The following is a 17,239-nucleotide window of genomic DNA, read 5'->3' on the forward strand; positions in this document are numbered from 1 at the left end:
CTGTGCTTCACCCCAAATGGATGCCCTTGTTGTCTAACTCCTGAGGAAGGTCCTTTATGGACTGAAACGCTAACGTTGAGTACCCTTCTTTTTACATTTGATGTTTATGTGAATACAAATACACAGCTTTTTATTTTGCATCAAACAGTCTGGAGAGTGTGTCTTTTTGGTCTTTATATACGGTACATGGACTTTGTTTCTTGCAAGGAAAGTTCTGGACGTCACCCCAGCGGTTGAATATTTTTTGTATGGAGTGCGATCTTATTGCATATATATATATATATATATATATATATATATATTCCAAAGTCCTGATTATTAAACCAGAGAGGGCACTCACCAATTTGCAGATAAAATAGATGCTTTAATAGAGGTCAAGGTTCATGGTCGACGTTTCGACCCCCGAAGGGTCTTTGTCAAGACAAGGTATGCTTTACAGTGTGTCTCCCAGGTAGGTCCAAGCATGACCTACCTGGGAGACACACTGTAAAGCATACCTTGTCTTGACAAAGACCCTTCGGGGGTCGAAACGTCGACCATGAACCTTGACCTCTATTAAAGCATCTATTTTATCTGCAAATTGGTGAGTGCCCTCTCTGGTTTAATAATCAGGACTTTGGAATATTTATGGAACTTATCTTCCCTGGGGAGCACCCCACAGTTGACCTACTAGGACCTGGATGTGTGTGCGGATTCCTGGACTATATATATATATATATATATATATATATATATATTAGTGCCCACATATAGGTAGTGCCTAGTGTGTGTTCCTGCTCACATTACAGAGGCTGGGTGACTCAGCCAGGCTCACTAGCTGGAATAACACATTCTGATCCCGGGGAGCAGCTCCTCAGTGCACTATGTTGTACCCCACATCAGCAGCCTTGGTATGCCCCCCTGTGTGCAGCCAGCCTGGGTAGTACTATGCCCGGTTACTGGCCCTGCTGGAAGGAGGGGCGGGTCTTCCACTCATGAACTTTCCCAAGGGGACAATCTTGCTTCTGTCTTCTTTTTTGGACACTGGAAATAGAAAGCTGTTTGTCTGCTGCTGCTCCGGACCCCTCTGACAGCTGCCTCTCCCTCCCTCATCCACATGAGCAGGTAAGGAGGCGATCAGTGCCGGGGGGGGATGCCCGGGACAGGTGCTGCGCGCTCGCTGGGGTGCGCCTGGGGACCTCTCTCGGGCGCATTTGCGCTGCGCTACAGACTTCAGTGCGCACAGAGCACTAGCCAGACATGCAATGCACTCAAGTGTGAGTGTGTACTGTAGCTGATGCACTTTACAGTGAGTACAGTTCTAATGCATACTGTATATACCCATGTTAGCCATGAATAGAGAAAGTGCTGTAGTGTGTGAGGTCGGATGAGCACTCAGGCAGATGCAGTGTGGGTGATAATGGGGATGTGTGTGTGGATGGTGACACTTTTTTCTTTACTCTTCAGTACATTATCCTGTTTCTGGTTTTTTTTATTGATTTATCGATTGATTGATTGTGTTGTATATCCTTTCTACAAGTGTACTGGACCTTTTAGAAGCTATACGATAAGTTTCCTAAGTGATATCGTTAGCGATGCATCGACAAACAATCTAGTGCATACACACGGAACGATATTGGTAACGATATATCATATATTGTGTACGCACCCTAGTGTGTGACTTACTATGTTGTTTGAGTTGCTGGTGGAGTCACCTTATCTATATATATCCTCTAGATGAGGGGTCCTTTAATAAAAATGTACTTGTTACATTGCTTTCCAGGAAACTTACCAATTTAGGTTTCCAGCTTTTTCCTTGCTATGTGATAGAAGCCAGAAGTTAGGGACGTACTAAAATATAATTTCTGAAATATACATATAAATGAAATCTTCTCTCATTATAGTCAATTGGCATATTCCATTTCAGCAGACCAGACTGGCATTCCACTGTCATTCCTTTTAGTACGTCCCAGAAGTTCTGTATACTGTATGTCTGTGATAAGTTTTAAAAGACTTGTGTTTTGTCCTGTGACAGTGGTGTATAGGATCCCAGCAGGATCATGACTGGGGCAGGCTGTGACATGTAGTCCTGCGAATACGTCTCCAGCCCTGGCAGTAGGGGCTATGCCAGGCAGTGCAGGTTTTGACAACTTCCAGCATATAACAGGGTGTATGCGATTAAATAAACAGCTGCAGGCTTTTCATTCACCATAAATACAAACCTGATGCACATTTTGTTGGCGTTTTTTATTGCACTTTAGATTTACTTTAGTTTGTGCTGAGATAAAACAATGTCGGGGTTAACCCTTGGTTCCCAGTGTATAGAGGGCGATGCGATGCATGTGGCGTCCATTCTCTGCATGTTCTGGGGCTTTGCAGATTATTTCTTGGGTCTGATCCCCCTGGTTTGGGATGAGGACACGACCGCTGTGAGGGCTTTTGCCAATATCCACAAGTTGCTGTCAAAGTCTGAGCTCTGCTCCTGGCTGCAAGTGAGCTGATGGGGGTGTGTTGGAGAGGGATGGGAGAAGCTTTGGCTGTTATCCACCTGACACCGCCTACAGGAAAAACTCTTTCCATAACTGCCGCCGGTGCTGTGAGCAGTGGTTGGAGGACAGGAGCTGTGCTAGCATCATTTAGCCACAGTCTCCCCCATGGGTTTACTATGTATACTGTGACAGCATGCATTATATAGTCCATGGGTCTGCCTGCAAAATGTATAGCCACCCTGTATCCCATTGTCCTAACTTAATACATTTCCTTACCCTCCTGCAGCCTAAGCCTAACCCTTCCCCTGGGGCATAACACTAAAGCCGTGTACACACGGCAGCGATATGGGCTGATATCGCTGGGAATATGGTCGCTGGCCCGTTTTCAGCCCCGTTCTAATCGCAAGCTCCTGCGACCAGCTAATTACCTCTGCTGCACCGCCGGCAGAAGTTTCTTTTCATCAGCGACCATCTCTGGTCGCCGATGAAAAGGGGGCATTGAGCGATATATATCGCTCGCTTATATATCGCCCCGCAATATATCGACAGGCGATATATCGCCCCATGTGCATGCACCATTAGCCTAGCCCTCCCCCTGGGGTGTAACAGTAACACTCCTCTCCTGCAGCCTAAGCCTAACCCTCCCCCTGGGGTGTAACAGTAACACTCCTCTCCCGCAGCCTAAGCCTAACCCTCCCCTAGTGACTAACACTAACACTCCACTCCTGCAGCCTAAGCCTAACCCTCCCCCTGGGGCGTAACACTAACACTCCTCTCCTGCAGCCTCCCCCTGGGGCGTAACACTAACACTCCACTCCCGCAGCCTAAGCCTACACCTCCGCATAGTGACTGACACTAACACTCCCATCCAGCAGCCTAAGCCTAACCCTTCCCCCCTAGTGGCTAACACTAACACTCCCCTCCAGCAACCTAAGCCTAACCCTCCGCATAGTGACTGACACTAACACTCCTGTCCAGCAGCCTAAGCCTAACCCTTCCCCCTAGTGGCTAACACTAACACGCCCCTCCCATAGCCTAACCCTCCTCCTAGCCTAGTGGCTAACACTCTCCTCCCACAGCCTAAGCCTGACCCTCTCCCTAGTGGCAAACCCTAACACTTTCATCCTGCAGCCGAACCCTTCCCCTAGTGGCTAACACTCCCCTCACGCAGCCTAAGCCTAACCCTCTTTATAGTGGCAAACAGTTCCCTCCTCCAACCTAAGCCTAACCCTTCCCTTAGTGGCTACCACTAACACTTCCCTCTCCCAGCCTAAGCATGACCCCCCCCAGTGGCTAACTCTACCCTCCCGCAGACTAAGACTAACCCTCCCACTAGTGGCTAACTCTACCCTCCCGCAGACTAAGACTAACCCTCCCACTAGTGGCTAACTCTACCCTCCAGCAGACTAAGACTAACCCTCCCACTAGTGGCTAACTCTACCCTCCCGCAGACTAAGACTAACCCTCCCACTAGTGGCTAACTCTACCCTCCCGCAGACTAAGACTAACCCTCCCCCTAGCCTAGTGGCTAACACTCTCCTCCCACAGCCTAAGCCTAACCCTTCCCTTAGTGGCTACCACTAACACTTCCCTCTCCCAGGCTAAGCCTAATAGTGGCTCACTCTACCCACCCGCAGACTAAGACTAACCCTCCCACTAGTGGCCAACCCTCCAATGCCACAGACATGTTCCCTGCTGACATTTCTACAATGTCGACATCATAACTCAATGTTTTAGTGTCATCATTATCATTATAGACATTTTAAATGTTGATGTGGTCACTGCATCTCATTGGAAGAGGGTGATAATGGTGCCTTTACAGATCTATACAAACTACAGTGGGGCAAAAAAGTATTTGGACAGCCACTGATTGTGCAAGTTGACCCACTTAAAAAGATTATGGGTGAGATTTAATAGAATGAGAGTTTCAGAAAGTGAAAGATTTGGTGAGAAATCTCCAGTTTTTTTAAAGCGGCAATCATTTACACTGCTAAACCAGTTTGATGTTGCAGTGTAAATGATTGCCGCTTTAAAAAAAACTGGAGATTTCTTCCCAAATCTCTCACTTTCTGAATTTCTCATCCTATTAAATCTCACCCAGAATGTGCGGGCAAAAAAACAGGAAATCACATTGTATGATTTTAAACAATTTATTTGTATATTCTTGCGGAAAATAAATATTTGGACAATTGACAAGTTAAACTCAATACTTTGTAATATAACCTCTGTTGGTAGTTACAGAGGTTTCCTGTAGTTCTTGATCCGGTTTGCACACACTGTAGCAGATCCTCCCGTAGATCTGTCATGGTTTGGGGCTGTCTCCAGGCAACACAGACTTTCAACTCCATCCACAGATTTTTGATTGGATTGAGGTCTGGAGACTGACTAGGCCACTCCAGGACCTTCACATGCTTCATATGGAGCCACTCCTTAGTTGCCCGGGCGGTGTGTTTGGGGTCATTGTCATGCTGGAAAACCCAGCCACGTTCCAGCCATCTTCAATGCTCTTACTGAGGGAAGGAGGTTTTTGGCCAAAATCTCATGATTCATCCTCTCCTTAATATGGATCAGTCATCCAGGCCCCTTTGCAGAAAAGCAGCCCCAGAGCATGATATTTCTACCCCCATACATCACAATGGGTATGGTGTTTTTGGGATGCCACTCATCATTCTTCTTCCTCCAAACACAACAAGTGGAGTTTATACCAAAAAGTTCTATTTTGCTCTCATCTGACCGCATTACATTCTCCCAATCCTCCTCTGGATCATCCTGATGGTCAGGACATGGTTTAGACCGCCCTGGACATGTGCGGGCTTAAGCAGGGGGACCTCTCTGGCGCTACAGGATTTGAATCCATGACGACAAAGTGTGCTACTAATGGTAACCTTGGTGACTGTGGTCCCAGCTCTCTTGAGGTCATTAACCAGGTCTCCCCATATTGCAAGCAAGACTGTAGCGGCACCTTGGCACATACGCATTGTGGGTGGCACAGGTGCGGTCTACTGATAATCACTGTGTGATAATCGGCCATTACATACAAACATGAATTAGGCACTCATTTTACACACACATTAGAGATGGCCATCGTTGCAATTGCCATCCATGGTTGCCATTGATGGAAATTCTGCAACTGGCCATCGACAGTGCTAAACTATGCAATGGCTGACCATCAATATTTTTACATATCGATGGTCAGCCATTGTGTTTGATTGATTGGCCTGTGGGCCAATCAAAACACGGGGCGGGGCTTCATGGGTGTCGGGGGCGGAGCTATGCTCCGTGTCCCGACACTTAAAAAAAAAACCCATCTGGTTCTCCCCCATCGATGGCAAAAGTATTCGACATCGGCCATGAACCATCGATGATTTTGAATCATCGATGGTCGATGGCCATCCCCAACACACATACACCCAGAAATGCCAGAACCACTCTAGTTTCACAGCTCCAGAAAAGCCAGAATCATATTAAGGGGTCAGCCTTAGGTGCAAGTTCGCAACAGTGAACTCACGTCATCAAACTCCCGTACACCACGTGAAGGTGTGCGAGAAATGCACAATCGCTGAGAAACCTCAATTCACAGAATTTTGCAGCAAGGTTGTGTGATTTTCTACAAATGCATCCTGGGAGAATGTTGTGCTCAAGTGGGGAAATGATTCTGGACCCGCCCCCAAAAAATGTCTAATGAAATAGGATCATATAAAAGGCTCCTAAAGACCCATCAGCAAAGGGTCATATGAATGATTTTTTACCTCTTTATTTATTGGTGGAAAAATGATAGCTAGCAAGTGATTTTCAGGTTAATAATAGCTTTACGGTTGTCGGCGGTGCCGAAAAATGTCTGTAGAGTGATTTTCCAGTTTGAAAAATGTGGAAAAATCTGTTTTAGTTCCTGTCTGTAATTTCCCGTCAATACAACCCCTCCATATAGCTGTGCCTCATCATTTAACACAATGTTTAGCTTTTTAGATAATTTCCCCAGAAAACTGACTTGTCTTTAATGGACAAATTACTGTATAGTATTTAAACGCCTCCAAGGTAAAAGTGGTGATGTTGGTGGTCAATATGTGTCATTGTTCCGACTGTCTCTACGTCAGGGTTGCCTACTTTGTGGCTCCGGTGAAGACCGAGGTGGGTGGGGGGCTGCCGGTGTGATGCAAAAGGGGTGGGATGGAGCTATGAGTGAAATGCTGTGTTTGGGGGCTTGGTCAGCGCCATCGTGGCCATGCTTCCCACTGGGCAATGCCGGCATTGCACAGAGGTGGGTGGTGCTACAATGACGTGATCCGTGTCATTTGGTCCGTGTCATTTAGTCTCTCTTGTGGTAGACTGTCAACAGTGTGGTGGACCCGATTTTCAAGAGCCTCTCGGCCATTCCACGAGGGTAGGCAGCCCTACTCTACGCCACTCTGGCAGCACGTTGTGGCAATCGTCAGCAGATACTGTCTACAGTCTACTTTGTTGGGGTAACAACTGGTTTTTGGGAGGAACATGTACAGAGAGAGATTGCACAAGAAAGATATAGAAGTATAAACATTGCTAGAAGACTTGGCCTGCATGCCATACTACAGACTGCAAAACAGCGAGGTCACATGACATGAAAATAGATTCAAGCGAAGCAGAAGTTTCTACTTATCAACATAGAAATGTGAAGTGTTCACTTGAATATAAGCTGTGTGGATTAATAGCAGTGTACAGTATGACGCTCCATTGTCCCTGACATCATCCATCTGTCAGACAGATAGGATTTGTTCCCCCTTCCAATGCATTCTCTGTTTGTTGAGGATGCATGGGAAAGGGGGAGATGTAAAATTTTTTAAAAATCATGGATGTAAAAAATGGGTGACAGTTCAATTATGCTGCACGTTCAGAATGTCGACACCACAATAGTGACATTGATGGGAGGTCGACATTCAAGTTGTGTCATCACTGACGTAATATCAACACGATAGTGTGTAGGGGCCATGGCGATAGTGGTGCATTACCCCAAACGTGAGCGATCTTGCTGAGCGATCTACATTGCTCAGATCACTCAGCAAAATCTCCCCGTGTGTACGCCCCATAAGCAGATCATGCTACAGCAGAACTAAAGATACAGTCATCTTCATTTAATTAAAATATTTGCTTTGTTGCATTTTTGAGACAAGTAAATTCCTCTGTACTCATTTCTAATTTTATTCTTATTATTATTTGTTTTGCCAATGTTGTCTCAGTAAGTTCAATCCATTGTCTTCTGTGCCAGCATCAAACAGAACATTAGTTTTTTCGTCAAGTTTTTTGATTCAGGGACCATTTTCTCTGGTTCCGCTGCAATATTGTTTAACCAACACCTACAGTTCTATCAATGGCACCGTTTGGGGCAGCCGTTTTATATAAGGTGGATGTAAACACTACCTGGGAGCTGCAGCAGCTGCGGGGGCAGGAGAATCTTTGGTACTCTTTACCTAGAACGGCGCCCATCGCGGTGATCGCGACATCGCGGGCAGTACATAAACGGCCGCGACGCGATGCCCGCGATCACCGCGATTTTCCCATAGGGAACAATGTTAAAAAGCCTAATTGACCGCGATTTTGCATTCAATGCCTCAATGCCTGCGATTTTCCCATAGGAATCAATGTTAAATGGGCTACAGAGCCCAAATAGGCACAATTAACCCTTAAATGTCCCCCCAATTTTTGTACGCCACCCCACGATCCACGCCAACCCGAAGCGTGGCGAGCGCAGCGAGCCCGCCAGGGGCGGCGGTACGCGTCCTCCGACCTTTTCATGCCCTACTATCCACGTCGGCGTGGAGTTGAGAATAGAATAGTGTGGCGAGCGCAGCGAGCCACCGAGCCCGAAGCGTGGCGAGCGCAGCGAGCCCCGCGAGGGGACGCGGATACCTTCACAGTTATACGCGTCCCCTCGCGGACTTCACAGGTGTCCGTGGCGACGCGGACACCTGTGAAGCCCGCGAAGGGACGCGTTTACCTGTGAAGGTATCCGCGTCCCCTCGCGGGGCTCGCTGGGCTCGCCACGCTTCGGGCTCGGTGGCTCGCTGCGCTCGCCACACTATTCTATTCTCAACTCCACGCCGACGTGGATAGTAGGGCATGAAAAGGTCGGAGGACGCGTACCGCCGCCCCTCGCGGGCTCGCTGCGCTCGCCACGCTTCGGGTTGCCGTGGATCGTGGGGTGGCGTACAAAAATTGGGGGGACATTTAAGGGTTAATTGGGGCTATTTGGGCTCTGTAGCCCATTTAACATTGATTCCTATGGGAAAATCGCGGGCATTGAGGCATTTTAAAGTAAAATCGCGGTCAATCAGGCTTTTTAACATTGTTCCCTATGGGAAAATCGCGGTCATCGCGGGTACCCGATTTTGATGTACCCGCGATTTACCCGCGATGCCCGCGATGACCGCAATTTTTTACCCCCGACGCCCGTGATTCTGATCGCGGGCGCCGTTCTAGGTAAAGAGTACCGAATCTTTTTATATCTCCTTCCGCCACCTGCTGCCCACCACCCGCCGCTTGGAGATCGCACATGCAGATAGGTGTGTGCCAGCGCTGACAATCATCTACGAACGGAATCGGACGTGATACATCGCGGGTGATTGGTCCGATTTCCATTAATCTTATGTTCTGCAGGTCCAAACTCTGACTCCGGTCCGATGTGCATCGGGTCAGATGTCACACGTATACGATTTGGGCCAATTTCACCTGATTTCTCGGCCCGATCCACTGCAATCGGGTGAATTTGGGTACATAGAGTATGGGGGCCTTAACGCTCTCTCCACCTTGGGTGCATAGTGTATGGGGGCCTTAACTCTCTCTGCACATTTACATCTGCCGCTCCTGCAGGGAACAGTATTGCCTATTTTGAGAACAAATTTGTCATACTTTACCATCCCAGTGGGCACAGAGGGAGAATATAATAGAGTGCTGACTGCAGTGAGGCACAGTGCCCGAAGTGCGGCGAGCCATGCGACGTAGACATAAAAACATTTTTCCAATGTGGACCTTTTGCTTGTGTCGACATGGTAAAGGTCAACAGAGACAAAATGTTGACATGAAAAGGTAGGCACATATATACATGAGGTTTTCACTTTTTTTCAAGACCTGTTCTGCGCATGAGGAGCCCGGAGCTTGCACAGCTGCAGATTCCCCATAATCAGGTATCTGAATGCTACAGCTTACCTGTGCACACCTGTGAATTAGGCCCTTAATGTACTACTATGAATCAGGCCCAAAATTACAGAATTATAATTACATACTTAATTTCCCAATGAAAAATACAATGGGTTAAATAACAGGCAGAGGAATACCACGTACAGCAGTATACGCCATTTTGGATTAGACACATGTATGAGGAACGAAGTAGTAATTGTGCTTGTTCCCACCCTACACACCCTACAGCTCATCCTATGGCTGACCTAATATTCCGTGTGATGTGCAGCTGTGTATTTGAAATGAGATACTCAACACTTTCAGGACTAGGAGGGATTCGGTCAGCACTGATTAATAGATTTTAAATACAGCGATTAGTGTTGTATTAAAGACCCCCTGAGGTTTCCGCTCATTGCTAGGAACACGTCAGAATTTGAATACTGTACTTACAGTGATGCTGCTTTCACATCGCAAAATGAATATTCGCGATGGGACTTTGAACCGATTCAGTCCGTGCGCGTCCCTGCATTTTGGGATGTTCACATCCCAACAGGGAACTGGAATTATTGCCGGTTTGCTGCCGTCATCCGGGGGTGCGGCAGGGAGTAGGCGTGTCATCGGGGGCGGGGGAGGAGGCAGCCTTTAGAGCTGGCGCTGCTTCAAGCGCTGCCTCCTCCATAGTGTGAACAGGAAACGGGTTGCTGGACCCGTTTAACTTGTTCACATCGCCAAGCAACACGGCGAAGAATCGCTAAGAACTCTGCTTTTTTACCGGTTATTATTGCCGTGTTGCTACCCGTTTTCGGGACACAGTAATCCCTTTCACATCACACCAATTATCGGGTCAAACCGGCTTGTAATTAGATGCGATGTGAAAGGGGTATAACTGTTCTACCTTTGTTTCTTCAATGTACAAGGGTAATACAGAGAGTAACAATACATTTCTGACACGGTTCACCCGGTCAGGTGGTCTCCCAACCTGTCACCTGTCAGGTGGTCTCCCTGTCACCTGTGAGTGGCGTGGTGTCATGCTTGTGTTTGGCGATGCTGTGTGTTGTTAAACTGATCTCTACGAACCTCCAAAGTCCTTCATTTATGAATTGTTATTTGATTCTTAAATGCACTGAAAATGAGACCTGCCGAAATGTATTGTAAAGATGCTTGGTGATGTGAGAAATGATTCTGTGAAATGTTCTATAATGGATAAGCAAACGTGCATGATGAAGACTGACTGGGAAGCCCATCTCTTGTCATGATTTTGGGTGGGAGTTTTTTTCCATCATCCACCCTATAGTCCGGATCTGGCTCCGAGTGGTTTTAACCTTTTAAGCTCAAAGATTTCCTGGCAGGAAAATGTTTTGGAAATGATGATAAGTTGGAGCTTTCAGTCAGCAACTGGATCCGTGGACTGGAGGCATCGGTGAACAAGGGGATTCTAAAGCTTGTAGACGCATATGATAAATGATTAAATGAAGGAGATGATAATGTGGAGATATAGACAAAAATAACATACGCCAGTGATGGTGGGCTGCAGGGAAGTCCAAAACTATGTGTGGGGAGCAGTATAGCTTAAACCCCAAACTGTACCTGTAAACCAGGTGTGGCCAAACCGGTCCTCAAGATCTACTAACAGTTCATGTTTTCCAGGCAACCTGTGGATCTGTAGAATGTGTCAGTTTGGAATGAATGCAGCACATGTTAGTAAATGTGACAGGTAGTAGTGTTCCCCCTAGGAATTATGGGGGGCAGGGTGCTGGTTTGGCGGACCGGCACGCCGATGTCATGGCGGGGGGCGTGCCCGGGCTGCCGCGTCACGGCGGGGGGCGTGCCCGGGCCGCCGCGTCACGGCAGGGGGCGTGCCCGGGCCGCCGCGTCACGCTAAGGGGGCGTGCCCGGGCTGCCGCGTCACGCTAGGGGGCGTGCCTGGGCTGCCGCATCAATACAGGAGGCGTGCCCGGGCCGCTACGTCACCCCAGGAGGCGTGCCCGGGCCGCCGCAACACCCCAGGAGGCGTGCCCGGGCCGCCGCATCGATGAAGGGGCTTGCCCGGCCATGACTACGTCACTGAGCTGCCGGGACGTAGCCATGGCCGGGCAAGCCCCCTTCAGCGATGCGACGGCCCGGGCACTCCGGCGGGCAGAATGCAGGCTGATTTAGAGGGGCGCTGCTAATGGGGCAGGGCGCATTTTGCCCTTTAAAAATCGGGCAGGGCGCTAAAACAGCCTAGCGGGAACACTAGGTAGTAATGACTACACCTGTGCACCAGCTAGGTGGTTTTGAAAATGTGACCTGTTGGTAGATTTTGAAGACCGATTTGGCCAGCACTGCTGTTATCGCTTCTTTATATTCCCTGGACTGCAGGAACAATAACATCACCACTGACTAGTTGACACAGCAGTCTGGGGCATGTGGATACAGTGGGGGGCGCTAATTACTCTACCTGCGGCCCCAGTACTGTTGCTGCACAATCCAGAGAAAATTAAGAAGCGTTTACAGCTCCACTGTTACAACTACTGCTGGATATAACACAGGGTTTCCTACATTTGGGCTGCCCTCTCTGGGCACCTTCACCTCCTTGGTGACAAAACTAAATAAAACTATATCCATCCCTTCAGGATAAAGATCCGTCTTGATGATCTGGTTCAGTATAGCGATGAGTCAGCTGTCTTCATTACATTACTCATCGTACAGTACCTAACGGGGAATAAGCATCCACTGTTCACAGAAAACTGTCATGTACAAGATGTATAAAGCGACAGCCAGTAATTACCCGGGCGGAATGGCAGGCCCCTTAGGTACTGAGGGTGCGTACTTGACTAGCAGAAGATGGACGTGCATAAACATATGTAGATCGAATTTCTATGTACGTAACAGAGAAGGGAAGAGAGAAATCCGTTCCAGGTGCTGATGCACAAACCGGGTGATCAATATCTCCTTCGGCCAATGTTACCACATAAACACGGCACTGCTGTAATGTGCTATATGATCGAACAATGAAATTAGGCTCCTATGCAGCATTCGGAATCCCAGCCGCCACCACCAGCCGTACCGGTCATACCGTGTTTGCCCTTCGTCAGCAGCTTGACCGTTTAATGTCTGCAGACACAGGGATGGAAAGTCCAATTTGTGGTTTAAGGTTTGCACTCTTTGTAAATTTGTTTTGAAGTTGTGTAAATGATCTTGCCAAGAAGTTAAGGGACAGCTTCCAAGTTTGCAAAGAACTCCCGTTTTAATGGGACCATTAAAATAGACAAATGTTGATCGCTTTATATGGCCTGTAATCTGAGAAGGATTTTCCTTAAACTGGTTCCAGGACAAAATATTTAGTTTTCGAATATTGGCAAACATCGCCACCAGCAAATCGCAGGGTAAATGTGTTTATACAAAGGTTTAGGATAGAATTTGTCCATTTTTTTCACTCTTAAGTCTGCCCACCAAAGACCTCATTGTCGACGACTACTGTATAACTTCTTTGTATGTTGGGTCTGTTAAAACTTTTAAGACAAGATGGATATAGCAGCTGGTAGGGATGACGTCTCTGTTCTGCCTCTTAAAGTTGCACAGAAGTCTCAGGTTTTCTTATTCTAAAAGTGTGGCTTTTTGTGTATCTGCACTCAGGCCCTGATTCTGGTTGACTTGGTAAGCTGCAAAACTCGCAGGAGAAATTATTCGATGGTCGCTTACTTATATTTGCGGGCAGTGGGACGAAGACGGGTGGGCAGCTGACGTCATGTGACATCAGCCGCCCACCCCCAGCACACCTCATCCCGCCCACAATCCCGTGAGAACGCCCAGCATTTTCCTGGGGACGCCCATGAAAGGCTGGATGTCTCCATGTCCGTGCGTCGCCCCCGTCCACCCCAATTCCACTCTTGGCCCCCCTCCCCACCGCCAATGGCCCAGCGACATTGAAAATCCCCAAGGTGCAAACCCCAACCATCGGGGCAGGGGACGAAGTTGGTTCACTCTGAGTGAACCAGAATCGGCCCGCTATTTCCTTACTAGCAACTGTGTACCGCTGCCCAGTATAGAATCATTCATGAACCAGTTGCAATGACAATTCCAAGACATGGGTCTATTTCTTGGTGTGTTCTATTCTAGTGTGCCTGTGTATGTATGTAACAGTGGGCAGATGATTAAGCCTTAACGAGATAAAGTGGAGGGTGATGAAGAGTGATAAACGAGCAGCCAATCAGTTCCTTACTTTTATGTTACAGGCTCCGTTTGAAAAAGGACTTTTAGAATCTGATTGGCTGGACGTTTATCACTCTTTATCCCCCTCCCGTTTCTTGTTAAGGCTTAATACATCTGTCCCAATGTTTGATCCTGTTGTTGTGCAAGTGTTTCTGCTTCTGTTTCTATATTACAATATATCATTGCTGCCTACTTACGTGAAATGTCTGGGATTCTAACCCCTTCCCGACATTTGACGTACATTTACGTCATGGTCGGGATGTACTTCCCGACACATGACGTAAATGTACGTCATGACTTCAAAGTGGCACCGCGTCTAGAGACGCGGTGACAGAGGGACGATGTCTGCTGTCCCTGACAGCAGACATCTTCCCTCATTGCCCAGGGGGGCAGCGATGCCCCCCGCCATGGGCGATCGCTGCGATTGGCTGTTCAAACGTGAACAGCCAAAAGCAGCGTTTACTGTGTGATGTGTAAAATTTAGACTCTGCTGCCCCCTAGTGTCCAGAAAAAAATAAAAGAAAGTTGAAATAATGATGTAATAATAAAGTTTAGATATGGTCTATGTTAGTTATTAACTATTTTGAGTGGTATGATTATTTGTCTCACAAGCAGAAAGTTTTACATTTTGCAAATAGCAAAATGTTCAATTTTTTTACGACATTTTGGTATTTTTCACAAAAAAAAAACAACTGTATTGACCAAAATTTACCACTAATTTAAAGTACAATGTGTCACGAGAAAACAATCTCAAAATCACTGGGATAAGTAAAAGCAAAAAAAAGTTATCCCCACTTAAGTGATACATGTCAGATTTGAAAAAAAGGGCTCTGTCAGGAAGGCAAAAACATGCTGCGTCGGTAAGGGGTTAAGGTTACAGCAGCATGAGACATACTTGCCAATTTATCTCTGGCTTCCTCCTGGAGATGCCAGAAAAGGAAGATCCAGGTGGGGTTTGGGGTAGGGTAGTGCCACACTGAATGGCATCTAGGACTCATATTACCCTCACAGCCCTCTGTAGAGTGACAGCATTATTCTAAATGGGTGGGCCTACAATGAAGATTAGCCAAGACAGGATTACAACAGTATATGCAGGTACAATAAGAGGAGAAGGGACTCCTTTCCCAGGCCTTGGTGAGGGGGGACAAATACACCCCTATGCAGCATGTGGGGTTGCATTCCTATGCTGAGCATAATTTTTTACATTCTTTTTTTTTCCCTAGAGGGGGCGTGACCACTCTTCCTGGATTTGGTCACGCCCCATTTTGGCTCCAGCTCCGGCGGCTGTCACATGAGTTTTGTTACCACTAGAGCTTTTCTTAAACTGGACAAATAGCAAATTCTTTTTTTTTTTTTGCAATTCAAACAGTTTGGTTTAAATGTTTAAATTAATTGTATTTTTTTTCTACATTCTACATTGAATGTTAAACGATTTTAATGTTCTTATTTTAAAGTGGCTCACCATTGGATCTGCTACTAGCGCTAGGTCTGTTGAGCATGACTAGACATTGGACCTGAAAGGGTTAATGGGATATTGACTACATAGACTGATTTCCCATTTCCCCTTTCCTCCTAACAATAGAACAAAAACAATGATGGAACAAAATGCCGCTTCTATGCCATTCCTGCCAGGCTAGATATGGGGCAATAAGTCGGTGCAGTCTCTCCATGAATTTCTACGAGTCTGCCCATATTTGTAAAGCGGCAATCATTCACAAGGCAAAACTGACCTGGTTTCATCCTGTAAGTGGTTGCCACTTTAAAAGTGTCGTCAGCTTTGCAGAAATTCCAGAACAGTCTGCACATTGCAGGCTATTACCTATTGCCCATGATCCTTCCATAGAGATGCCTACAGCCAATCGGGGCAGAGTGCTTCTATAGTGCAATTCTCCGCTAGGTACCTCATCCAGGGCTGACCAGCCACGGTAGGCATGGTACGGCCGGGGGACCTTACGTAAAAAGTGTCCCCCGGCTGTGGCATGACACCGAGGGCTGTTGGAGCCCGGTGCTGGTTCCAAAATATAGGGGGGCCCCCAGTTTTTTCTTCCCCTGTATTTTTGTAGCCAGGACCGGTCCAAGAGTCCGGGACTATTTTCAGAAATACAAGGGACCCCTTGGCTTTTTGTTCCCTGTATTTTTGGAACCAGGTCCGGCTCAATGAGCCCGGGGCTGGTTATGCTCAGGAGGGGTGATCCCACTCCAATTTTTTATTTTTTTATTTTAGCTTTTACACATTTTTTAAGGCAGAAACATGCACAGATCCCAATGATCTGTGCATGGTCCTGTCAAATTTGCCTGTCAGAACCTGGTCTATTTCTTTGCGATTTTTGGTAACGTTTAAATTTGCAAGTTGTATACTTTATAATGGGAAAACATCTGGATGCAAATTGAAGTGTGAGAAAAAAATCGACAGGTCAAAATCTGCGATTTTTAGCGCAATTCACATCCTATTAAATGTGCGATTTCTGGAAAATTTGCAAATTCGCCCATTTTTTTATAGAACATTGCAAAAGTCTAAAAATTGCAGTCTATTAAATCTCACCCCATGTCTTCTTATGCAGTATGTGCCTTATAGGGTTTCCAGCTACTTGGTCATTGGTAATGGTAACTGTATGTGGATTTCATCCGTGATCATTTCTATTTCAGACATGGGCCTTACGAATGCGTGGGTCCTGCTCCCCGTGCTGCTTCTGGCTGCAGAGGCGGCAGTGAAACGACAATCAGGTGGACAAACGGAAGTCGAAATTCATGCTGAATTATTAAGTAAGTCAACTCCTGACATTGGGCCTGATTCATGTTTGCAAGTAAACCAACAAAGTGAGCAATTGGGCATAACTAGGGGCCTCATTCATACCTGTTCGCTACGGCAGGTAATTCACCAGGGACATATGTCAGAAATGACCGTGTCAACACTTCATCACCGACAACATGATGAATGTCAACATAAATACTATACTAATATTATTTAAAACAGTCCTATGTTATTTAAAAATGCAGGTCAGGATTTGGTTTCTGCATGGCAGAATATTTTGCTTAAGGATTTGCTGCATGGTGAAAATCCAATGTAATTGCAATGGATTACTAGTTAGAATGAATAAGACCGAACTGCAGAGACTGTTTCCCGTTGCAGTGCAAAGGTGGCAATACACGGTGCGTTTTTGCCTTGCCATGTGATGCACACTCCCACGCACATCGCAAAGTATAAAAAAGATGTGCTGCCCTTACTTTTTGTATTAGATTGCTTTGCATCAAGGCCCTTATTCTGGTTCACTCACAAAGGCAAATTCCTGCTCAAATGGACAAAACCATGACCCTTATTCTGATTGAGTCGGATGGCTCCGAGTGCAGACGGACGGCCAATGGTTGGTGCTTGCGCATGTGCAGAGGCGTATCTGCGCATGTGTGAACGCCTCACACGTACGAACACGGCC

The 17,239-nt window shown here is 46.9% G+C and overlaps 1 protein-coding gene across 3 annotated transcripts in view; it reads left to right on the top strand.

The window, feature by feature from the left end:
• The first annotated feature begins 851 nt into the window (after nt 1-851).
• The window catches only part of MATN2 (matrilin 2), a 94,037-nt gene continuing 77,649 nt past the window's right edge, over nt 852-17,239 (top strand). For 2 of the 3 annotated variants that reach the window (XM_083187013.1, XM_083187015.1), the window contains exons 1-2: nt 853-1,104; nt 16,455-16,571. In XM_083187013.1, the coding sequence (XP_083043139.1) occupies nt 16,457-16,571 (115 nt within the window). In that variant the 5' untranslated portion in view covers nt 853-1,104; nt 16,455-16,456. Of the gene's footprint in view, nt 1,105-16,454; nt 16,572-17,239 lie in introns of all 3 variants that reach the window. The other variant, XM_083187014.1, reaches the window with a different exon arrangement.

This window comes from Crinia signifera, chromosome 5 (genome assembly GCF_055691185.1).
Source record: "Crinia signifera chromosome 5, ASM5569118v1, whole genome shotgun sequence".
Taxonomy (NCBI): Eukaryota; Metazoa; Chordata; class Amphibia; order Anura; family Myobatrachidae; genus Crinia; species Crinia signifera.